General features: G+C 43.5%; 1 protein-coding gene across 2 annotated transcripts in view; it reads left to right on the top strand.

The window, feature by feature from the left end:
• The window catches only part of ARMC9 (armadillo repeat containing 9), a 171,376-nt gene that overhangs the window by 56,519 nt on the left and 89,828 nt on the right, over positions 1-25,029 (top strand). For both annotated transcript variants that reach the window (XM_043909702.1, XM_043909703.1), the window contains exons 13-17: positions 1,304-1,394; positions 3,363-3,486; positions 6,876-7,015; positions 8,137-8,213; positions 11,904-11,978. In XM_043909702.1, coding sequence (XP_043765637.1) covers positions 1,304-1,394; positions 3,363-3,486; positions 6,876-7,015; positions 8,137-8,213; positions 11,904-11,978 — 507 coding nt within the window. The remainder of the gene's footprint in view (positions 1-1,303; positions 1,395-3,362; positions 3,487-6,875; positions 7,016-8,136; positions 8,214-11,903; positions 11,979-25,029) is intronic.

Below are 25,029 nucleotides of genomic sequence, written 5' to 3'. Positions count from 1 at the left end.
TCCTTTTACCCCTTTCCTGAACTGGGTCTCTGTTTCCAACATTGTATAATTGTCTTTTTGGTGGAGCACAGCCTTTAGTTAATAGCTTCTAGAGAAAGGATAGATTGGGGGAGTATATTTTTCGAGGCTATATATGTCTGAAAATACCTTTATTCTTTGTGTAGAACTCTAGGTTGTAAATAATCATCCTTCAGAATTTTGAAGATATTGCTACACTGTCTTTTAGGTTTCAGTGTTGCTCTTGAAGAGTCCAAAGCCTTTCTAATTACTGACCCTTTGTATGTGAGCTGTTTTTTTTTTTTTTCCTTTCTAGAAGCATGTTGAGTCTTTTCTTTTTCACTAGTGTTAATGAATTTCCCATTGATGTCTTTCATGATGTGTATTTGATTCATTTTTTTGGAGTGCTTTTTGAGCCCTTTCAATCTGACAATCCCAGCTATAATTCTGGGAATTTTCTGGAGTTTTTTTGTTGATTTCTTCTCTTGTTTTCTCTGTTCGTAGGTAGGTAGGTAAGGGTTTGGTTGCCGGTGTCCTGGGAGCCAGGTAGGAGAGGAGGAGGGGTGGCTGTTGAGCGTTTATTCTGCTGCTTTGGTGTAGAAGCTCTGCTCACCTGCACCTGGTGTCCAGAGACCTTTTGTGGCCCTCAAAAGAGAGCGTCCCAGGTGTGTGGTGTGGGGTGCACAGGAGGACACGGAGCAGGAGCAGCATGTGAGACTGAGCTACTGATCCTATAGCTTTCATTCCTTCTTGATTTTCCTCCAATTCTGGTGACTTCTGAGAATTAAGTGATGTAAATCGGGTAATTCCTCATTGCCTGTTTGGCATTCTTGGGTCTGCTGAGTGTGTTATTATCCTGCATTCCTGACCCCAGAATTGTGTTGTCATGCTTTTTGGTGCTATCTTCTCTGTCCTGGGGAATATCTGTCTCCTTAAAAACTCCATTTACTGATGGTTTTATGGTGGTTTTGGAGGAGCAAAATTAGACATGTGTGCTGGGTCATTCATTCTACCTGGAAAAACATCAGCAACAATAATAGCAAACAGCATTGCCTCCTTGGAGTCAGTCACCATTGTAAATGCTTTGAACAATTAACTCTTCTACTTTGGAAGTCTGAACAACTTCCTTTTGCCAAGTCACAGAAAAGATCAGTTAGAAATCAAAACTGAATCACTTCTAATATATTCACGTAGAGGGAGACTACAGCAGACCCTCAGAGGAGACACAGGCTTCCCTCTCACTTGTGTTTACCTCCATTGTTTTTCCTTGTTTGATGTTTCCATGTTTCCCCCCCACCCCACACAGAGGAGTGTGCTTCAGCTGCTGCAATCCAAGAGTGAGGTGGTACGGCAGTACACGGCCCGGCTCATCAACGCTTTCGCATCCCTAGCAGAAGGTAAGATGTCAGCTTTCCTTGTCAACTGAAAAAAAAAAAAAGTTGAGGATTATGTTTTATTTGGCCGATGAAATGGACAAGCCAGGACACGGCATGTCAGATAGCTCTGAGAGATTGCTCCGAAGAGAGGAGGGAGGAGGCGGGACATATAGGCCTTTTGGCAACAAAGACCAGGGTAGTCGAAACTTCAAAAGATGATTGTTAAAGCCAGACCTCTTCAGGAATTCTTTCCTGGTGGCTCAGCAGTAAAGAATTCGCCTGCCAATGCAGGACATGTGGGTTTGATCCCTGGGTCAGAAAGATCTCCTGGAGAAGAAAATGACAACCCATTCCAATATTCTTGCCTGGGAAATCCCATGGACAGAGAAGCCCGGAGGGCTACAATCCATGGGGTTGCAAAAAGTTGGACACAATTTAGAGACAAACATGTATGGGAAGATGCACGAGTCTGGGCTCACTGAAGTCATTCCTTTGATGTGCACCTCAGCTGTCTGGGGCCAGTGTCCTGCTTTTCTCCATGCTGAGCCCCCTCAGGGCTCACCATCCAGGGTGACTGTAGTGACTTGATGGCTCCTGCATCCCTTGTTTACTGATACGGCAGCAACATTTTCCTTTTTCATTGATATCTTCAAAGAGAAGAGCTAGGTCTTGCGGCTTTTTTTTTCCCTGGGAAAAGAGACATTCCCCCCAAGTTTCTTAAAAATGACATGCGTTTCCTCAATGTATTACTGTTTAATGCCTCTAAAGTCTTTTGTGAAAGTTAGCTGTTGTCCCATGGTTGTGGTTTATGTCAGAACAAATTTTCATGGTTTTGGAGTTAATTTTGTCAGCCTCTGGTTTTGTTTTATAAGCTTTCTGGTATCGTAACATAGTACTTTTTAGATTGCTCTCAAAATAGCAGGTAATGCATTCTCTGCCATTTTCTGCTTAAGGCAAAATAAGGTGGTTGAAATAATTAAAGTGACTCCAATAAGCACTGTACCATTTCTTGTAAAAGACTAAGCCTCTTAAATCAAGAAGATATGAAAATTCCAAAACTAAAATGCCGCCATAACAGAATTCAAAGTGATTTTACAAAATGCCATTATCTTCCATAAATTCTCATTTGTTTGAGCTCTTTTTAATATGAATGAAGGGAGTTTTAGATTGTGACTATGTGATACTCCAAAAATTTTCTCATTTGTTTGTTCTTCCATCTGTTTAGCAAACATTTTATGATTAGCCAGAGTAATTGCCAGAGACCATTCATATAATATTGTTGAAATTTATGTCTGAAATTAATGTCATCTGTATCAAGATACAAGTTTATCACAGGCTAGTGACAATTCAAGGCTTATAATAGGGTCCCTGGTGTGGTTCCTAACTTCTCCAGGCCATGGGTGTGTCCAGAAAGTACTACTTGGCTGCCTCTAATGTTAAGACTAAAGGGCTCATAACACACAGATCCATCATCCCCTTGTGATCTGACTTTTGGGCTCAAGATCATGGGTAAATAAAAGACAGTGCTCCCCACAAGAACACAGTGATGAATCATGTTCAGATGACAGAAAAAGTGGTTTTCTATTCATTAGTTGATTGAATGAAACCAACTTGCAGATGAAATATGCTTTAGTAAGTTTTCTAAAACATAAAACCACCTGAATTCTTGTTGCTGCTGTTGTTTAGTCGCTAAGTGGTGTCTGACTCTTTGCAACCCCACCAACTAGCCCGCCAGGCTTCCCTGTCCCTGGGATTTCCCAGGCAAGAATACTGGAGCGGGTTGCCATTTCCTTCTCCAGAGGATCTTTCCAACACAGGGATCAAACCCACATCTCCTGCATTGGCAGACAGATTCTTTACCACTGAGCCACCAAGGAATCCCAAACTCTACATGTGTTATATGCACAGTTTTCATAGAAAGTGGCTTCAGAGCAGAAACTTAACACAAGATGAATTCTCTTACTTGTTCATCTCTGGTCATATTACTAGGTCGCCGCTACCTCGCCCAGAGCACAAAGGTACTGCGGATGCTGGAGGAAAGGCTGAAGGAGGAAGACAAGGATGTCATCACCAGAGAGAATGTTCTCGGGGCCCTGCAGAAGTTCAGCCTCAGGTACTGACCGTGCAATAGGTCACAGTGGCTCCCATGAGATCACCTTGTGGGGTTCTTAGCCACTGTTTTGTGCTTATTTGTTCCTAGTGACAATCTAAGGGATGGGTGATATTTTTCAGTGAATACTTAGAAGAGATTGGGTGATTTTCCAACTAGAAAGCTTATCTTGAATCCCCTAAACCATCCTTTGTTGTTGTTGCTCAGTCATTCAGTCATGTCTGACTCTGTGACCCCATGGACTGCAGCACACCAGACTTCCCTGATCTTCACCATCTCCCAGAGTCTGCTCAAACTATGTCCATTGAGTTGGTGATGACATCCAACCATCTTATCCACTGATGCCTACTTCTCCTCCTGCCCTCAATCTTTCCCAGCATCAGTGTCTTTTCCAATGAGTCAGCTCTTCACATCGAGTGTCCAAAGTATTGGAGCTTCAGCTTCAGCATCAGTCCTTCCAATGAATATTCAGGGTTGATTTCCTTTAGGATTGACTGATTGGATCTCCTTGCTGTCCAAGGGACTCTCAAGAGTATTCTCCACAGTTCGAAAGCATCAGTTCTTCAGCACTCAGCCCTTTATGGTCAACTCTCACATCGTGCTCTTACATGTTAAAGCACCATTGTATTCTCCCAATGAATGTTATCTCATGCTGACCAGATGCTAGATAATAGATTGTGTCTTAAGCCACATGCAAGATTTGGAAATAAACACAGGAATAAAACCCGATAGAGCCTCAGCCTGTTGAATGCTCAGAGTTCATTGTGGGAGACAGGCATATAAATCCACAAGCACGGTCAGTGGGGTCAGTTGCCCTTTGGAAGTCAGGGTGGAGCTTCCTGGTTACTTGTCCATTCATCTCAGCCAGCCACCCTGTGGTCTCAGCCTGGACCCCCTCATGACATGCAACTGCTCCACATTAGAAATTTAAAAATCAGACACCTCTTCTTGAAGCAGAACTGATGTCCTCCAAAAGCTTTTTTATTTTGTTTTGTTTTAGTTGACAGCATTGTTAAGATGTACTTTGTTGTTGTTGCTTGGTCATGTCTGTCTCTTTGCAACCCCATGGACTGTAGCCCACCAGGCTCCTCTGTCCATGGGATTCTCCAGGCAAGAATACTGGAGTGGGTTGCCACGCCCTCCTCCCGGGAATCTTCCCGACCCAGGGATTGAATCCGAGTCTCCTGCATTGGCAGGCAGATTCTTTACCACTAAGCCACCTGGGAAGCCCAAGGTGTACTTTACATACCATGGAATTTACCCATTTTAAGTATACATGTCAATGATTTTTGGTATATTTACAGAGTGGTACAACTGTTACCACAGTCTAATTTTAGAACATTTCCATCATCACCAAAAGGAACTTCATGCCTGTTTGCAGTCACTTTTCATTTCTATTCCTCACCTGGGCAGCCACCACTCTGTTTTCTGTAGATTTACCTCTACTGGTGTGTTCTTTTATGACTGGCTTCTTTCACTTGGCATACTGCTTTGGAGGTTCATACAGAGATAGCATGTATCAGCACTTTATTCCTTTGTGTTGCCCAGTGATAGGCCATTACATGGATAGACCACATTTTGCCTACGTATTCATCACTTGATGATACCTTACTTGCTTCTACTTTTTGCCTATTATGTGTAGTGCTGCTATGAATATTTGCATACAAGTCTTTATTTTCTTTTCTCCTGGGTAGGTATCTAGGAGTGGAATTACTGGGTCCTATGCTAATTCGTCCAGCATCTATATTCCCTGATGACACCTGACTTTTTATTTGACAGTTAAGAATTTTATTACCTTGAGTCCCTAACTTTTTCTGTCAGTCCTCTTGTGAGCACATTTTCTTCCATCAGATGTGGTCAATATTTGACTGACTCTAATAACCTGGGCTTCCCAGGTGGCGCTAGTGATAAAGAACCTGCCTGCCAATAATGCAGGAGACATTAAGAGACACGGATTTGATCCCTGGGTCAGGAAGATCCCCTGGAGGAGGAAATGGCTGCCTACCCCAATATTCTTGCCTGGAGAATCCCATGGACAGTGGAGCCTGGTGAGCTACAGTTCACAGGGTTGTAGAGAATCAGACATGATTTAGGCGACTTAGCACACACACTAATAACCTAACAACTGAAAAATTACATACTCTGAGTATATATATGTTCTGTAGGGGGAAAGCTATAGTTATGGCTGTAGATATGTAGACCTGGCAAAGTTCTCTTTGCTAGGTCCCTGCTAATGAAAGTTTATTTTTCTACCTGTATGAATTAAGAATTACAAATGATCTGCAGAGTTATTACTTCATTAGATCACAGGAACATAATTCTGTTTGTTTACGGAGATAATTTAGCTTAATGTTGACAGTATTTGAAAAATTTGAAGAAATTTAATAACTATAGTTATTGTAGTACTTAGTCAGTTCTTAAGGCTGACATGATGATATCCACCATAACAGTGTGATAGTACATTGGTACTGTGAGATTTTACACTAGGACTTTGGGTGGAAAATAATTCCATATAAATTGTATTATCAGGTTATTAAACTACCCTTACTCTGTAGAGATCTGAATCAAAATGGTATTAAGCTGGTTTTATGTTCTTTTTTGTATCTCTGTATTTTTACATAGCTCAGCGTGCCTGTGCTGGATTGTACAGACTAGATTTTAAGTAAAAATCTGCTTGTTGGTGAACTATTTCTGTGACTCTGTTTCCTGTGTTAAGTACACCAAAAGCTGTCAATAAATATTTTTGAAGTATTTGAGGTGAGGACTTCCCTGGTGGCTCAGACAGTAAAGCGTCTGCCTACAACTCATGAGACCCTGGATTCGATCCCTGGGTTGGGAAGATCCCCTGGAGAAGGAAATGGCAACCCACTCCAGTGTTCTTGCCTGGAGAATCCCATGGATGGAGGAGCCTGGTGGGCTACAGTCCATGGGGTTACGAAGAGTCAGACACGACTGAGCGACTTCACGCGCTTCACTTTGAGGTGATACTCTGCTAATTCTAAAAATTGAAATAGAAACTTTCAAAGTAGGAAGTCTCCTTGCTGCCTTATTTTTCTTTAACCGTTTAATGATACCCCTGAAAGGTAAAGAGTTTATTGTTGGGAATTCCTTGGAGATCCTGTGGTTAAGACTCTGTGCTTTCACTGCTGAGAGGGTATGTATTCAACCCCTGGTTAGGGAACGGAGATCCCACAAACCACGTGATGTGGTCAAAAGAAGAAGAAAAGGAATTTATTGCTGTAGTTTCAGTTGTATAGGCCTAAAAGTAAAACAGTCCTTCAAGTCCATAACCTCTATAAAGTTCCTTTTCTGATATGCATTCATACTACTGTGTTCTCTTACATGGAAGGTTTCTTACTGGCTTTAATCACCTGTCGGCTATCTCATTCTAGGCGCCCACTGCAGACAGCGATGATTCAAGATGGCCTCATCATCTGGCTGATTGACATCTTGAAGGAGCCTGACTGCCTGTCTGACTACACGCTCGAGTACTCGGTGGCCCTGCTCATGAACCTCTGCCTCAGGAGCGCAGGTCTCACAGCCCTGCTCCCCTCCTCCGGCTCTGGGTTGCCTTTCATTTTTCCCTCTTAGAAAAACTCAAAACAGAGTGTAAAGCATGTCCAACTAGGTGTAAAGCTATTGAATCCCTAAAGCCAACATGCCACTCTGGCCTTAGAAAGAATAGTTTATGTTACTCAATTATATGCAATATATATGTTAAGAGGAAATTGAATTACATTATATTTTTCCCCCTCTTTTTTACATTATTCAAAGGTAGGAAATGAAGAATTATGACTTGTTTTATCTGAAGACAGAGAAGTATGTTCCCAGGATTCTATGGGATTAAGTTGTGACATTAATCTGACGTTACGGCACAGCAGTGACGTTTAACCCAGACTCCCTGCTCTTAATCACAGTCGCCTTTTCCATTCCATCTCCTAGAGATGGGAATTCCCATGTGACATCTCAGGTCATTTATGTCTTGATCAATAAAGGGAGTGATTTTTGCTCTCGGACAGATTCCACCCCACTTAAATGATCTGTTCCCTGAAATGGAAGAAGCCTCCTTCGAAGAGCTGCCCTGAGCAGTCCCAGTGTTGGGAGAAGGATACCTGGATAAATAGCACCTTCCCCCTCAGACGCTGTGGAATCTGAACCTCCTGTGTGTTGTTGACTGACTAAAGGACTTCTTTCAGAGTTCTCTTTTGAAAAATAGCATATGCAAATTTCCTAGCTTGAATGCATTTATCAGGTTATAATCAGCTTTTCTTGATTATCACCAGTTTATCCTCAGTGATTGCGGTGATGATGTTTGGAACCACTGCGACAGCTCTAGGTTTTTCTGTGATGGTGTGTGCACTTGGGAGGAGTGCGATTCCTGTAGTGAGCGGCTCTGTGCTCTGCCCAAATGCTAAGAACCACCGCTTCCTGGACACTGGGAGCATGTTGCCCTGTACTGAGCTACTTAACCTCTACATCGCCTTTTGAGGTGGACCCTAATGATTTCCAAGGGACCCCGGAGGGAGAAACAGGGCCTCACCCAAGATCACCCAGCTCATAAGCAGAGGAACCGAGATTCGTTTTTAAATCTGCCTGACTTGTGCCTCTGAGTTTAGACGTGACCTGTTCTGTTTTGCTGTTTTTCTCCTAAAGGGAAGAATATGTGTGCCAAGGTGGCGGGCCTGGTGCTGAAAGTCCTTTCAGATCTGCTCGGCCATGAAAACCACGAGGTACTCAGTCAGCGCCGCTGGCCCCGGGCTCATGGGAGGGCTGGCCCGGGGTACTTACCTCATCACCTTCCTCCAAATATCTGTATAAGCTGTGCCAGAGCTTTCTATCAAATTTTGGAACCCGGAGCAGGAGGTGGCTTCCGGTTTCCGGTGTGTGAGCACAGCCGCCATCACTGGCCTGTGCCGCTCCCTCTTGGGTGTTATTTTTTTCCTCCTCCTCCTCTCCCCACCTCTTCACCCCTCCCTTCCACGATGGCGCTCCTCTACTGGGTTTAATGTATGTCCCTGGACGTGTATATAGCCTGATAATGTATTTAATATTGTGGGCGTGATTAATTAGTATAAATAGCAGTGCCCTCTCCATTTCAGTCTTTTCTTACTCTTCTCCCGGCGTCTTTAGGTCCTTTCTCCGTTGCTCTCTGTCCGTTGAGAGCCTTCACTCTCGCGACCGCACAACAGCCCCCTGTTGGCAGCCCTTCCGTTTCACTCGTCCAGCCCCCAGGGGTGCCCCCCACTTTGCATCCTCGGGGGACATCTCCACCCTTGGCCCTTGAGGACCCAGGCCAGAGCGTCCCTGGGGTGTAGACACTGGTCACTGCTCACCCTGTATGTCAGGGTCCTGCCAGGTTGTCCTGCAGGGTGGCCGTCCTCGCTTCTACCCTCACCTGTGTCCTCCTCAGCCCCTCAGGGGAGGTTTTCTAGCGTGTAGGGTTCAAGCCCTTTTTAAATGGAACAGAGGTCTGGATGAGCTAACACACAGTGCAGTTCTTCTCTCACCTGCTTGCTACAAATGCCTTTGCAGAAACCACGGCATCACTTTGCACCTGAAGCCAAATCTCCGCAGAGCTCTGCCCTCCCTAGCTCAGGCACAGGGCTGTCTCCGCAGGGACACCGGTTCCCACTGGGTCAGAGAGAAGCCCTCGGTCTTCCCACATCTGTTCCCATTTCAGACAGCTCCCATCCTGGCCATTCCTTTCATATCTCATGTTCCCCCAGCACCCCGGCAGCTGAGTGACCTGGACTGCTTTAGCGAGTGGAGGCTTATTCATCTTTACAATGCCTGAAAGTGAAAATCGCTCAGTCGTGTTAGACTGTGTGACCCTATGGACTATGCAGTCCATGAATTCTCCAGGCCAGAATACTGGAGTAGGTAACCTTTCCCTTCTCCAGGGGATCTTCCCAATCCAGAAATCGAACCCAGGGCTCTTGCATTGCAGGCAGATTCTTTACCAGCTGAGCCACAAGGGAAGCCCAAGAATACTAGAGTGAGTAGCTTTTCCCTTCTCCAGCAGATCTTCCCCACCCAGGAAGTGAACCAGGGTCTCCTGCATTGCAAGCAGATTGTTTAACAACTGCGCTGTTAGGGAAACCCTTACAGTGCCTACCGTGCCTTTATATTTTAAAATCAGCGATCTCTTAGCTACTTCTAGACCAGAGTGAACTCTCTTCTCCATTTTATTCAACTCAGGCAGTTGAAACCAGTGGGAATTATATCTTGTCACCTAACAGTAAAGTTTGGTTCTAAGTGTTGGAACTATGTCAGCTCTGAAAACTGAATAGACCAAAGGATTCAAGTCTTGTCATTAACTCTTGCCAAAGCATTTGCTTTGAAAATGAGCAGGAAATCCATATATATATATGGTTATTCATTTGCTCAGTGATGTCCAACTCTTTGTGACCTGCAAGCCAGGCTTCCCTGTCCTTCACCATTTCCCAGAGTTTACTCAAACTCATATCCATTAAGTCAGTGATGCTATCCAACAATCTCATCCTCTATCATCCCCTTCTCCTCCTGCCTTCAGTCTTTCCCAGCATTAGGGTCTTTTCCAATGAGTCAGCTCTTTGCCTCAAGTGGCCAAAATACTGGCATTCAGCCAATGAATGTTCAGGGTTAATAATAATAAATAAATATATATATATAAAATATATTGGAGCCTAGAAATGTATTTCCTACATAAACAAAATTCTCACACACGTGTCCTTATGAGATAGTCATGGTCTTGAAAAACAAAATCCAGAAGCCATAAAGAAAAAGATACCCATAGTTGAATATATGAACTTCAATCATATAATCATATGGGAAGAGATTTGCATCACATGTGACAAAAGTTTTATATACTTTACGTGTGAAGAACTCCTATACATTGATAAGTAAGAGTCAAACAGAGAAAAATAGGAAAAAAAGATAAAGTATGTAAAAGAATAGTTTACAGAATAGTAAATCTTGATGATTTACTATAAACATGAAAAGATGTTCAGTTTCTGCTAGTCATCAGGGAAATGAAAATAAAGACAACTATACAATGCCCTCTCTTACCTGTTATATTAGCAGAAATGAAAAGTGATAATAAATCCAGTGCTAGAAAAGGGTGGTGGGAAATGAGTCCTCCCCCCCACCCATGGTATGGAGAGAGCATTGCATACAGTCCACTCCAAAGGGAGGGCTCATTTATCAAGTCCTGTCTGGCCTAATGGTAGGGTTACCTGTGTGAGTAAGACTTGGGTCCTGTCCTTGAAGAGCTCATAGGGGAGACATAAATATAAATCTTAAAATACACTGAGTCCAGCACAGAAGTGGAGGGATGTACAGGAAGCAGGGCAGAGCTCTCTGGGCGCTCAGGAAAGGGTTACTTTTCAGAGAGACATATGTGGGAAGAGCATCCCCAGCAAGGTGAGCTGTTAGGACCAGCCCAGGGCATGCCCCAGTTGCTGTGTGTATCCGGTAGTCCGTTAAGTAGTGTGGAACCTATGCAGTGTGCATTTCAAGTAGCAGGAAGGGAGAAGCCGAGGAAGACTGTATGGAAGCCAAACCTCGAAGGGCCCTGTGTTCTCTAATCAGGAGTTAGAACTTCCCAGGGCATTTCTAGGGGGCTTCCGCAGTGCCTCAGCGGTAAAGAATCTGCCTCAATGCAGGAGATGTGGGTTCAATCCCTGGGTCGGGAAGATCCCCTGGAGGAGGGCATTTGCAGCCCACTCCAGTATCCTCACCTGGAGAATCCCATGGACAGAGGAGCCTGGTGGGTTTACAGTCCATGGGGTTGCAAAGAGTCGGACACGACTTGAAGCAACTGAGCACGCACGCAGGGAGTTTTATGGAAGGTTTCCGAGGTTGGGAGAGGGATTAATATGGCCCAAGTTTTAGACTCTCAGCAATGATTTGATGGTTGGATAAAAGGGTGAACGTAAAGGCGGAGAGATCCTTTTGGAGCAATGATTTGATGGTTGGATAAAAGGGTGAATGTAAAGGCGGAGAGATCCTTTTGGAGATTCGATGTAGCCCAGGTCATGGGCAATGACATCTGAACAAGGATTGTGGCAGTGCACGTGGACAGGAAGGGTTCCCATCAAAGATGACTTGTAGACTCAGCATTGGAGAGGAAGAAGAGAGGAATCAAGGATGCCTCCAGGGGTTCTAACCTGAGTGGTCAGGATGATATCAATTAAACAGTGAAAGGTAGCGGGAGTAAGCTGTGGGAGGGAATGGTGCGTGCTCTGCTTTGAACTCTCAGTCATAACCTTTGTCCTGCAACATGCCAGCGGAGATGTCTGTCATTTGGAGCTCAAGGGCCTGTGAAGATGGCAGTGGTCACTCTCCTCACCAGCCAGGCTGCTCTCCAGGGTGGTGTGTGATAGTTGAGTTGTATGATGTTTGAGAACTTGCACATGACTGTTTGTTTTCTCCCCTTAAAGATACAGCCGTATGTGAATGGAGCTCTGTACAGCATCCTTTCCATTCCATCCATCCGTGAGGAAGCTAGAGCAATGGTAAGCATATGTGCTCGTGGGGTCAGTCACCATCTGTCAGCGCCACGTTCAGAGGCTGTTAGCGCAAGGGCCTCCCAGTTGGGCCTCAGGGGAGGGCTACGAAGGGTTTCTAAACTCCCTGGAATTGTATCCCAAATACATATTTGCCGTTCTCTGGGAGCAGAGTTTGTGGTTTTTATCAGATTCTCAAGGGATCTCAGCTGACAGAATTAAGAACTACAGCATCAGAAGTTCCTTTGTTGTTATTCAGTTGCTAAGCCATGTCTGATTCTTTATGACCCCATGGGCTGCAGCATGCCAGACTTCCTGTCCTCCACTGTCTCCCAGAGTTTGCTCAAGTTCACGTCCATTGAGTCGGTGATGCTATCTAACCCACCTCATCCTCTGCTGCTCTCATCTCCTTGTGCTTTCAATCTTTCCCAGCATCAAGGTTTTTTCCAGTGAGTCGGCTCTTCACATCAGGTGGCCAAAGTATTGGCACTTCAGCTTTGGCCTCAGTCCTTCCAATGAATATTCAGGGTTGAAGTTCTAGCAGATTTATTTTTTGGAAAGTTGTAGACCTTTCTAAAAATTTTAGTGACATTTTAATTGGGGGCTTTGGGAATGCTGATGGATTTCATAGCAGGAGAAGCTTAGCAAGAAAATGATGGAATTGGACAAATCATCACTCAGATTCATGTACAGGTCTCCTGGAGAAATCGTGGCAGCGAGACCCGGGGCACTCGCACACTCCTGTAATCCACAGGCATCTGGTAGCAACCAAGTGGGACAGAGGTGCTGATGAAGATGATCCAACTGGCTGGTTGGAAAAGAGTGAATTGAGTATTTAATGTGTTTACATTAGTGCTTGCATTGGAAACATAAAACAAACCTCAGGTGATTAGCATCTTCTTTTGTGATGACAGATGTTTCTAGATCTAATCAAAACCTACTGGAGTTTTGTCCTTTTTTCTTATGACGCGTGAAACCAGGTTAATTGTGTGCATGTTAAATGCTTAGGATGAAGGGGTTAAATATGTTTCCACTGTCAGAACACAGGCTAAATTCAGTTTGAGATCAATGAAGCATGCTCTTCCACTTGGCTTTGCTTACTTAGAAGAATTGCTAAATCTTCTAATGGGTCAGCTACAATTACATCAGCAATTATGCCAGAAACAAAAACTTACTTAAAGTCTATTCTGTGTGGTCACAGTAAACAATGAAACTGAATTACCTACCGCTTTTAAAGAAAAAAAAAAAAAATCTGCTATTTCAATACAGACCAAGGGAAAATAAACTTTTTGTTAAATTCCGCATTATGGTCATTCAGGTGAATGAGAGAGATTGTCAGCCAAGGCAGAAGACAAGGAAGAAAGCACGTAGGTTGAAGAAAAGGAGAGAATGGAGGTGACATGGAGTCCGAAAGCACAAAGGCCAGACATCCAGGGCCCAGGGGTTGAGAAAGTATGGGGGTGGGGGCTGGTGGAGAAAGGAGACCAAGTGGGGCAGAGAGACTCACTCTTGTGGGACACAGAGGGGCAGCCCTTGGAGATCATCCAGGCCAGAGAGAAAAGAGGTGGAGAAAGGGACAGCCTCAGAGCCCTGTATCCAGGGAGGTCAATATCCAGAGGTGTCACATGCCTGTCACTGGAGCCCCAGGAGGAGAGGGGAGAGGTAATGAGCAGAAAAAGGGCTGAATAGACAATGATGAAAAAGCATAACCATAGTAATACAGCATCTGGGGATGGGAAGCCCCCAAATGTTTGGAAATTAAATAGCACAATTGTATTAGTTTTCTATTACTTCGTAAAAAACTATCCCAAAAAAAAAAAAAAAACTATCCCAAAGTTTAACGTTTTTTGAAAAATTAATGCCTCACAGTTTCTAGAGGACAGAAGTTGGGGAGCACATTAGCTGCGTGGTACTGGCCAAGAGTCTGTCCTTCGATTCAGCTCAGGCAGCCGAGGGCAGAGGATCTGCTTTTAAGCCCATTGTCGCATTGGCTATTGTCCGAGGACCTCCTTTCCCAGCCAGTGGCCTCTCCACAGGGCTTGTCTCTACACGGCAGCTGGCTTACCCCCTGAGGGATCCTAGAGAGACAGAGAGTGCACCAGACAGCAGCCACAGTCTCCTTGGGACGTATGGAGAGAGTAGCATGGAGACATCCACACTGCCATGTGTGAGAGAGACAGCCACGGGGAATTTGCTGCATGACTCAGGGAACTCAAATCAGGGCTCTGTGACAACCTGGAGAAGCGAGGTGGGGAGGGAGGTGGGAGGGACGTTCAAGAGTGAGGGGACGTAGCTCTACCTATAGCTGATTCATGTTGATGTTTGGCAGAAACCAACACAATGTTGTGGAGCAGCTATCCTTCAATTAAAAATAAATAAATTTAATTATATATATATATAAAGAAGTGGTTACATTGACCTGTGGCCCTAATGGTCCGGGAGCAAGCAATGAGAATGAAGACAGAACACGAAATCTGGTGCAATGGGTCAGGGGACCTGAAACCTCTATTGGACTGAGATGCAGAGTTCACTCTGAGTCCAGCTTTTGTTCCTAATTGCAGACTTTCTTTGATCTTATCTTTCTCAAAACACTATACTGACATAGTCTAGATATTCTTGTTTTTACCCCTGGATGTTCCCTTCTGGCCTGGTCTCAGGAGCAATCAGCAAGTGTTTAGGCAGCATTCAGGCCTGACTCCAACTCGATGTTCCATGGTCCATGCTTTCATGATCCTAGCTATACTCCCTTCTAGGTCTGGCCTTGGGGTTTGTAACAAGGATATTATTCTAAGAAAAACATAAACAATAATCATTAACTGATAATCCCTCAGTTTCTTAATATATGCTGTTTTCCGAGATTCTGCTTCTGTGGAATTTCTCAAAGCTGTGAAAGTACATTGTTAGGAATTCCCACTACTTCTCCCCGTTTTTGTTTTTGTAGGAGTAGATACGCCAACCAAGCAACTTCTTTCTTCATCAATTCTCAGATAGTTTCTCTCATGCATTTAAGGACTAGACACAAGATAGTCAAAAATAGACATCCTGATATTATGGTACCAAGCAATCCTCCTCCTAAAGTTTTAATCCACATCATGGGGTTAAGTTTATGTAAGCTTTCCTAAATTTCTTAAAATAAATCAGTTTCTGGGAGTAGTTGTAAGTGAGCATTCTGTATATTAGTAATAGAAGCCTGTAATTGGGAAATATCTAAGGAGATCACAAACGTGTACTCTCAAATGTTTAGATAATTGATCCCAAGTATATGCACTTTGATGCTACTTATGAGGTGTGACACAAAATGAAGAGATACTCCAGTCACACTTAAGATGAATTTGAAATTTTGCACTTCGTCCCCTAGTAGAAGAACTGCATTTTCTAAATCAGTCAATCACTCATTAATCTCTTGGTCTATGTGGGTTTGACTTCTCCAGGCAGGATTTGCATTTTGGTGCCGTACTTACCAGTGTGGTTGTTTGTATAGTTTGATGCGGTGCCATCCCGGCTACTGCCTTGGTTGTGGCTATAGCAATAATTCCCATAATAGCTGCTACAAGTGGCCCAGTAAACCTCTTGGAACACTGAAGTACTTTGTTTATAACCTTTAAAAGAGCATGTGTTTCAGGGGAGCCTTCCCAAGGTCTGGTTTGATTTACTGGAAGCCATATTCCCAATCTCCTTCTTAGTATAACAAATGAGTGATGAGAATTATAAAGAATTTAAGCAGGTATATAATTTGCAGTGCTGGCAAGAAAGTGCTTGTACACTTTCACTGATAGAAATTGTTCAAGAGCACATAAAGATCTCTCACACAAGCATGAACATAAAATGTCCAGTTTGTACTGGTGTTAAATGTCAGTGAATAATTAGTTTTATTGGAATAATGTCCATCCCAAATTTGGAATTTTTTAAGACTTAAGGCCAATTTCCAAATCCCTTCTTGCCCTCTTCCTTGATCTAATTGTGGGAAGGGGGGTGACATGCCACTACCATGTCATATAATTGGATGATCTGAATGAGTGGGAATATTGGTATGGTTAAAGACTTTACACACCTGCCAATGCAGCCTTTTGTGAGGATTGCAGGACTGATTTTGATGAGAGCAATTAGAGACTGCATACCCTGTAGGGGACCAGTCCCATACAATTCCATAGGAACCATTAATCAAAATTACTCCCTCAGTCCCTCAGCAGTTATTCCACTGAATATGATCTTGTTTTTCAGTCCACAGCTCACGATGTTCGCCTAAAGGTCTGTCCGATTTGGTGTCATTATTGGGTTCTGAGTCGTTACAAGCAAAACTCAGACCAGAGAGAAGATGTAGCTGAACCTTAGGATAGTTATGATTTAAAGAATTAGTGGACAGCCTGGCTTGCATAGATAATTTAAGACATCCTATAACCAGTCCTACACACATGGCCAGGATTCATACCCATAAGTAACACTGAAGGGAGTCCTTTTTTCTTGTTTAAAAAGAGGAAGACATGTATCTTCAGGTCCTGGTATCCAGGAAGAATCATTAACATAAGCGGGGATCATAGAATCCCCCCAATCAACGGGTTTTAGTAGTGGGTGGTTAGGTATGTTTGCCCAATAAGTATAATTTTTAGATTCAGCTGTTGCTAGGGGGTATACTCACTGTGGTGGTGATAAGAGCAAACATGGCAACAGCCAGACTGTTAGGAGTGACAACTTTCCCTTCATCTTCTAAGATCTCCTCTGATTTCTGTGTTAACCTTTTAATTTGTCCCCAAGTGGGGATCTTGTTCTGATGCGTTGACAGGAGGGGAATCGTTATATTTGTCTGTCTCAGATTCAAGCCTTCAAAACTCATTACTGGGGCTCTACATCTCATGCGAAGCGCCTCTCCCGTGGGATATAATATGGTTTCAGATGACACGAGGGAATCCAAAGGGGTGTTTCTGAATCACCTGGCGAAACTCCCAAGGCTTCTTTTGGAGATGTGGTTATTGCAACCGTCTGGCATGTAGGACAAGTCTGCACAATCTGTTTAGCTTAAGCCGAAGTGATATGAGACTTGGTTTTTAAACATTTTGAATTACAATGTATCAGATCATGAAAGGCTGATGACTCTGTAAAGGCTGGAAATAAAATGGCATCAGCTTGAGCATTTCTTTCTGTTAAGGGCCCTGGTAAATTAGTATGAGCCTGAATATGAGTAATGTAGAATGGAAGTTGTCGGTGTCTAATCACTTGTTGTAAATTTGTAAAAAGTGTATATAATGTGGATGGGATAGTATCCTTAATAGTTGCTGTTTCTATATGTTTAGTGATATGTGCAGAATATTGAGAATCAGGTAAGATATTAATTGCTTGGGGAATATTTTGTAATGCATGTGTAATAGCCAGAATTTCTGCTTGTGGTATGGAATATCCAGGTGTTTCAATAACTAGCATAAACGTGCTTGTATATCCTGCTTTTCCTCAGGTAGTGCCATCTGTAAAAATGAAAGAAGCAGAGGGAATGGGGTTGACACTAGTAATTTTAGGCAAAATCCATCTTGTTTGTTTTAAAAACTGCAAGATAGGTAAATCAGGATAGTGGTTGTTGATCTGTCCAATATAATCAGCTAAAGCTAGTTGCCAAGATAGTGAATTTTGAAGAGACTGTTTTAATTCTTTGGAGATTAGTGTAGTGCAAATAAGGCAGGGATCATGTCCAGTAAGTTGTTGAACACGCTCTTTTCCTTTTAGAATTATAGTGAAGTCGCTCAGTCGTGTCCGACTCTTTGCGACCCCATGGACTGTAGCCTACCAGGATCCTCAGTCCGTGGGATTTTCCAGGCAAAAATACTGGAGTGGATTTCCTTAGAATTATAGTGGTTATCATATCTAAATAAGGGGTAATAGATTTTGTTTGTGAATTAGGTAAGAATATCCATTCAACTATTAAAGGAGTTTGCATAATCAACCCAGTAGGGGCATAAGGGGTAGGGAAGACGAACAACTGGAGAGGCTAAAGGATCTGCTGCTGCTGCTGAGTCACTTCAGTCATGTCCAACTCTGTGCGACCCCATAGACAGCAGCCCACCAGGCTCCCCCATCCCTGGGATTCTCCAGGCGGGAACACTGAAGTGGGTTGCCATTTCCTTTTCCAGTGCGTGAAAGTGAAAGTGAAGTCGCTCAGTCGTGTCTGACTCTTCAAGTGACCTCGTGGACTGCAGCCCACCAGGCTCCTCCATCCTTGGGATTTTCCAATCAAGAGTACTGGAGTGGGGTGCCATTGCCTTCTCACTCAAAAGGGTCTATTCTGTCTATTTGGCAGTTCTGTACTGCTTGTTCGATAATTGCTAGTTCTTTCTCAGCCTCAGGAGTTAGCTGTCAGGAGCTATTAAGTTCTGGATTTCCTCTTAATAGAGAGAATAAATGGGATAAAGGATAAGTTGAAATCCCTAACTTAGGTCAAATCCAGTTAATATCTCCTAGTAATTTTTGTAAATCATATAGAGTTTTAATTGAGTCTCTGCTTATTTGCACCTTTTGTGGTTTGATTGTAGTATGGGTAACTGTATTTCCTAAGCACTGAGAAGGTTCAGTGTATTCTAGTTTATCAGGAGCCAAATACAAGCCAGCACATTCCAAGCATTCCTTTAGTTTTAAAAACAATTCCTATAGGCTATCAATATCAGGTAAGGCACATAATATATCCATATAATGAATGACATATGCATAAGGGAATCATTGTTGCACGGGGTGCAAAATTTTGACAAATACTGGGACTGTTAATTAATTAATTTAATTAATTGAGGTAATACAGTCCATTGAAATCTTTTATGTGGCTCCTTTAAATTAATGGAATGAACTGAAAAGGTGACTCTTTACACTCATCAGAGTGTAAAGGAATAGTGAAAAAACAATCTTTAAGGTCAATAACAAACAAATGCCAATTTCTTGGAATCATATTAGGATTAGGTAGAGCAGGCTGTAAAGCACCCATTGGAACAATAATAGCATTAACAGCTCTCAGATCAGTAAGCATTCTCCATTTACCAGATTTCTTTTGTATAATGAACACCAGAGAATTCCAAGTGCTAAAGGACTCAATAATATGTCCTTTGCTAAATTGTTCATTAACTAATTCATGTAAAGCCTCCAATTTTTCTTGTTTTAGAGGCCATGGCTCTGTCCACACAGGTGGATCAGTTTTCTAGTTAAGAGGTGTGGGTGTGGGTGGAGGAAAATTAATACGAGCAGTGGCCACTAATGAAAAGGGGGCGGTTTGAAATCTTGAGTAGTCAAAGAATAAATTCTTCCTTGTTCAATTTTGCCCAGTCCCATTCATGGTGTATTACCTTGATTGAACACAATTTGGCAATTGGCCTCAATCTATTGATTTGGAGGAATATGTATCTCAGCATGCCATTGTTCCCAGAGATCGCGACCCCATAGATTGACAGGTATATCTGCCATATAAGTTTGGATAGTGCCTGGTTGTTTATCAGGCGCTGAACAAGACAATACCATAGTGCTTTGCTTTAGTCCTTGTGCCTGTCCTAGACCTACAATAGATATTGGAGCAGGCCTAGTTGGCCATGCTTTAGGCCAATACATAGAGCTGATGATAGAAACCTCGGCTCCAGCATCTATTGAACCTTCAACGTTTTTTGCCACGTATATTGATTTGACAAGTGGGTCTGGATTCCAAGATCTTTTCAGTGAGAAAAATACCAGCCTTGCCTGTGCTTCCAAATCCGCCAGAGCCCTGCTTTTTGTCTGAATATCTATACCCACACAGTGAAGTGAAAGTCGCTTAGTCATGTCTGACTCTTTGCAACCCCATGGACTATACAGTCCATGGAATTCTCCAGGCCAGAATACTGGAGTGGGTAGCCTTTCCCTTCTCCAGGAGATCTTCCCAATCCAGGGATCGGACCCAGGTCTCCCACATTGCAGGCGGATTCTTTACCAGCTGAGCCACAAGGGAAGCCCAAGAATACTTCCTGCCTTGCAGGCAGATTCTTTACCAACTGAGCTATGAGGGAAGCTGAGCAGTTCTATCCCGTTTAGAAACCTTCCAGGGAAGAGTGGTAGAAGCCATAACCTTCAATTCTCCTTCGTAATAACTGTCTGTAACTCCAGTGTATGAATTTGAACTCCCCGGGAAGTCAGCCCCAATCTTCCTAACAATAATCCAGTTGTCCCCTGTGGAAGTGGAGGACCTGGGGAGGAGGCAGAGGAAAAAAATCCCTCATCATTTTCCTCAGGAGCTGAGGAAACAGGTTTCGAAGGTGGCTTACCCATTTCCCTATGCTTTACATATTCTGGTTTTTCAAAAGAGTCATCACTTTCATCAAAAGAATCAGAAATCTGCAAAGGTTCCAGTATTGACTTAATTAATGCCCACGTATTCCAAATAGAAACAGGGAGCAGAGTTCCTTTTTCATGATCTTTTTTTAAACTCGGCTCCAACCTTTACCCAAACTTTCAAATCTAAGGTCTCTCTTGACAGGAGCCAGCAGCAATATTTATCCACTGCTTGCAACAGTTCTAATAATCGCCCTTCACTAATAGAAGCTCCTCCCACTTTTAAGAGCTGTCTTAATAAACAAATATACGGGCGATGGTGTTCTGCACTCTGAACATTTCCCATTTTAACCCTGATTAAATGCCTGAAGGACTTACCAGCGGGAATTTTCAGAGGCCTCTTAACCGTCCCAGGTTCTGCATCGCTGTAGTTTTACTTTTACTCATAGCGGTCATTCCCTCCCGCCCCATGTTGGGCGCCATTTGTTGCCCTAATGGTCCCGGGTGCAAGCGACAAGAATGAAGACAGAACACAAAATCTGGTGCAATGGGTCAGGTGACCTGCAGCCACTATTGGACTGAGGTGCAGAGTCCACTCTGAGTCCAGCTTTTATTCCTAATTGCAGACTACAAGACTTTCTTTGATCTTATCTTTCTCAAGACACTACACTGACATAGTCTAGATCTTGTTTTTACCCCAAAGACTTCCCTGGTGGCTCAGACGGTAAAGTGTCTGTCTACAATGCGGGAGACCCAGGTTCAATCCTTGGGTCGGGAAGATCTCCTGGAGAAGGAAATGGCAACCCACTCCAGTATTCTTGCCTGGAAAATCCCATGGACAGAGGACTGGTAGGCTACAGTCCATGGGGTCGCAAAGAGTTGGACATGACTGAATGACTTCACGTTCACGTTCATCCCCTTCTGGGCTAGTCTCGGGAACAACCAGCAAGTGCTTAGGTGGCATTCATGCCTGACGCCAACCTGGTGTTCCAAGGTCCATGCTCTCATGATCCCGGCCATACTCCCTTCTGGGTCTGGCCTTGGGGTCTGTCACAAGGCGATTATTCTAAGAAAAACATGAACAATAGTCATTAACATAGTTTCTTAATATATGCTGTTTTCCCAGATACTATTTCTGTGGAATTTCTCAAGACTGTGAAAGTACATTATTAGGAATTCCCACTACATTGACCAGCCCAGGAACAGTGTTGGGGGGACACTCAGGAGTATGAATTCTAGCAGGTGGGGTCATCTTGGAGCCTGGCTGCCACTCACTTCTAAGTCACCTCTAGATCAGAGAAGTCACAGGGAAATTAGGGCTATTAAGCTTTTAATATCATCATCATAGTGAAGTTGCTCAGTCGTGTCGACTCTTTGTGACCCCATGGACTGTAGCCTACCAAGCTCCTCCATCCATGGGATTTTCCATGCAAGAGTACTGAAGTGGGTTGCCATTTCCTTCTCCAGGGGATCTTCCCGACCCAGGGATCAAACCCACGTCTCCCACATTGCAGACAAGACACGTTACCATCTGAGCCACCAAGGAAGCATCTTTTGACATGTATTACAAATATTTCCCTAACTTTTCATTTGTCTTTTAGTTATGGGATTTTGGTCATATGGCAGCTTTATCTATAGTTAAATCTATTAATATTGTCCTTTATAGTTTCTGACATAAGTTTCTACACACCCTGTGAATTTTTAACTTTAAAAAGAAAATGTAGGGAACTTCCCTGGTGGTCCAGTGGCTAAGACTCCCACGCTCCCAGTGCAGAGGTCCAGGGTTCAATCCCTGAACAGGGAACTGAATCTGACCTGCTAATAGATCCTGCATACCTCAGTACAGAGCCAGCTCGGCCAAATAAATAATAAAAAGAAAGACAGAAAGCTTAGACCGATTAGGTAAAGGTGTAAGTAGCATAAGCTTCCCTCTGGCATTTTAACCAGGATCCAGGTCCTAAGCAAACGGAAAACTCTTTTGGACACATCCTCTAAGCAGTTGCCCATTTACTTAGAAGAGAGGCCTCTAAGGGAGGTTATAGCTTCAACACGGTTTTTCTAAAACCCCACGATCTCCCCTCATTTCACTTATCGTTGAGTTTTTAGGTTGATAAAGAGTATTACATCCTTTTTGCATGTAACAGTAATAAAGGACACCAGACGGTGGGGAGAATGTCATCCGTAATCTACCCACCTTAGCATCTGCTCACACACAAAGCCTGGAGGAGGTGGCAGGGCTGATGTTCAGATCAGGCCAGTATTTGCAATGCGTGTCAGCACAGTCGTTCTGGAAGGAAGTTTGGAAGTATATGTGAAAAATTACGAAAACTTCCATGTTTTGGATTCATTCATTTTCCTCTATCAGTGCAGAGAAGAGTTCTGCACATGAAGTTGCTCATTCCAGGACTTTTGTAATAGTGAAAAAACAGAATGTAAATGTCTGGTAATGCCTGCTCATGAAATTATGGTTCTTTTGCTCACAGTATTAGTAGCTACTGAAGATGATAATTAGAAAAAGCAGTATGAGACAGTATGGAAACTTTTTATTGTGTAATGGGGAATAAAAGAAGAATATGACATTATTATTACAATAACTCTGTTTTTGCAACTGTGTAAAACATTTGTGTGCTTGTGGGAAATGACAAAGAATACATAAAAATTATATTAGTACCAAATGCTACTATGGTGGTCTTAATGCCAAAAAAAAAAAAGAGAGAAAGATATATGTGTGCCCTGAGGCCTATTTGAAATTTAAGATCCCTTCAAGGTCTGGGGCTGGAGAGCAGATGGGATCAAGAGGGCCGCCCTAATGCCAACTCCAAGGCCTTCTTGTGTCCAGGAAATTGTTGGCGTCAGACCTCCTCCGTGGGATCTAAACCTCAGCCAGACATGGCACCCTGGGCTGGAGCAGACCAGATGCTCGGTCAGTTGTGAAGGCTCCCAGGGTCTCCGGGAGAGCCCAGGGAGCTGGGCTTAGAAGCCACGGAGCCTGGAGGAATGCCCACCCACCCCCTCGGGGCTGCTCCAGAGATAGCTCGCTGTGCCTTGCACCCCGCCCCCAGGCCATGCTCGTAGCCATGCCGGAAACTCAGCCCTGCTGTCCCCGGAGGCCGGATGCCACCCCAGCCAACTGTCCCAAAGATGTGTGTCCCCGTGTGCCTGATTCTTCACATGGCCCACTGCTGAATCAGTCTCACACGAGCGCATCTGTTTGTTGGCAGGACCGAGAGGTCATCTGCCTGCGTGCCCCTCGCTCAGAGGAGCCTGGGGATGCTCAGAGTCTGGCTGCCACCCTGGGAAATGAACACATTGTAGGAAAGCCATGTCAAGTGTTCATCAGCTCCAACTGCAGCAATTGTCCCTTACGGTTGGTGGGCCTGCTTGCTGTATTCCGTGGCCTCCATGATGTGTGGGCCTTTCAAAATTCAAAATGGACAGGATAAATTGATACAGCATTTTTACTTATGTATATCTTCTAAATATTTATTTGTTTGTGCCAGGTCTTAGTTGCAGACACGGGATCTTTAGTTGCAGCATGTGAGATCTAGTTCTCCAGCCAGGGATTTAACCTGGGCCCCTACTTTGGAAGCAGAGTCCCGAACACTGGACCCCCAGGGAAGTCCTTATACAGCTTTTCAGAAAGCAATTTAGCAATATGTATAACGGTCCTAAAAAATATTAACATTCTTTGCCCAGGAATTCTACTTCTGGAGCTCCATACAAGAACACGAACAAAGGTTCATGTATCAAAATATTCATCACTGCATTCCTGATCATAGTGGAAAGTAGGAAACATCTAAATGCCGGGCATGGTTAAGGGGGGTCTGGTTAAGTCAGCACAGAGGCAGAGGGTGAATCGGGAGCTGATGAGCCCGGGGCTGTGTTTGAATCTTGCCTCTGCAACTTCCCAGTACCTTATGGTGTATCGTTGGGCTTATGACTTATTCTCTCAGTGGCAAAGTGGGTATTGTTTTAGTACCAAATTCATAAGACCATTATGAGAATTAAAAGAGCTGACACAGGTAAAATATTTAGAACAGTGCCTGGCACATAGCAAATATAGGAAAAATGTTAGCTATTATTATTATTAAAATTGTGTTTATAAAGATTTTATTGACACATTCAAATGGTCATAGGGTTTAGTTGAAAAACAACAGTCTTATATTATCAATATGATGTCAGTTATGTAAACAGTGCCCATAAAGGGAGGGCATATCTCAAAATGTCCAGTTTTTTTTATGTCTGAGTATAGGGGCTTGTGGATAATTTTAATTCTTTTCCTTTGTTTGTGAAAAAGTGAAAGTCGCTCAGTTGTGTCCCACTCTTTGCAACCCCATGGACTGTATGGTCCATGAAATTCTCCAGGCCAGAATACTGGCGTGGGTAGCCTTTCCCTTCTCCAGGGGATCTTTGTTTAGTTTATCAGTTTTCTTCAGAGAACCTATATAACTTCCATAGCTAAAAGAGGTTATTCATATGCACCTGACACACATGTTTATATATTTTTTTTAATTAGTTGATTATTTTAGCTGTGCTGAGTCTTTGTTGCTGCATGGGCTTTTCTCTAGTTGTGAAGAGTGTGGGGCTACTCCCTACTTGCAGCCCGTGGGCTCAGTACTTGTGACTCGAGGGCTTAGTTGCTCCAAGGCATGTGGGATCTTCTGGGAGCAGGTATCAGATCCGTGTATCCTTAACCACTGGACCGCCAGGGAAGTTCTGTTTATATTTCCCAAGAGAAATTTCTTGTGAAGACCCCTAGTGATGTAAATGTGGACTGTTTGGGTCGGAACAAACTAGA

Source organism: Cervus elaphus, chromosome 8 (assembly GCF_910594005.1).
Source record: "Cervus elaphus chromosome 8, mCerEla1.1, whole genome shotgun sequence".
Taxonomy (NCBI): domain Eukaryota; kingdom Metazoa; phylum Chordata; class Mammalia; order Artiodactyla; family Cervidae; genus Cervus; species Cervus elaphus.
This window is presented reverse-complemented; position numbering and strand designations above follow the sequence as displayed.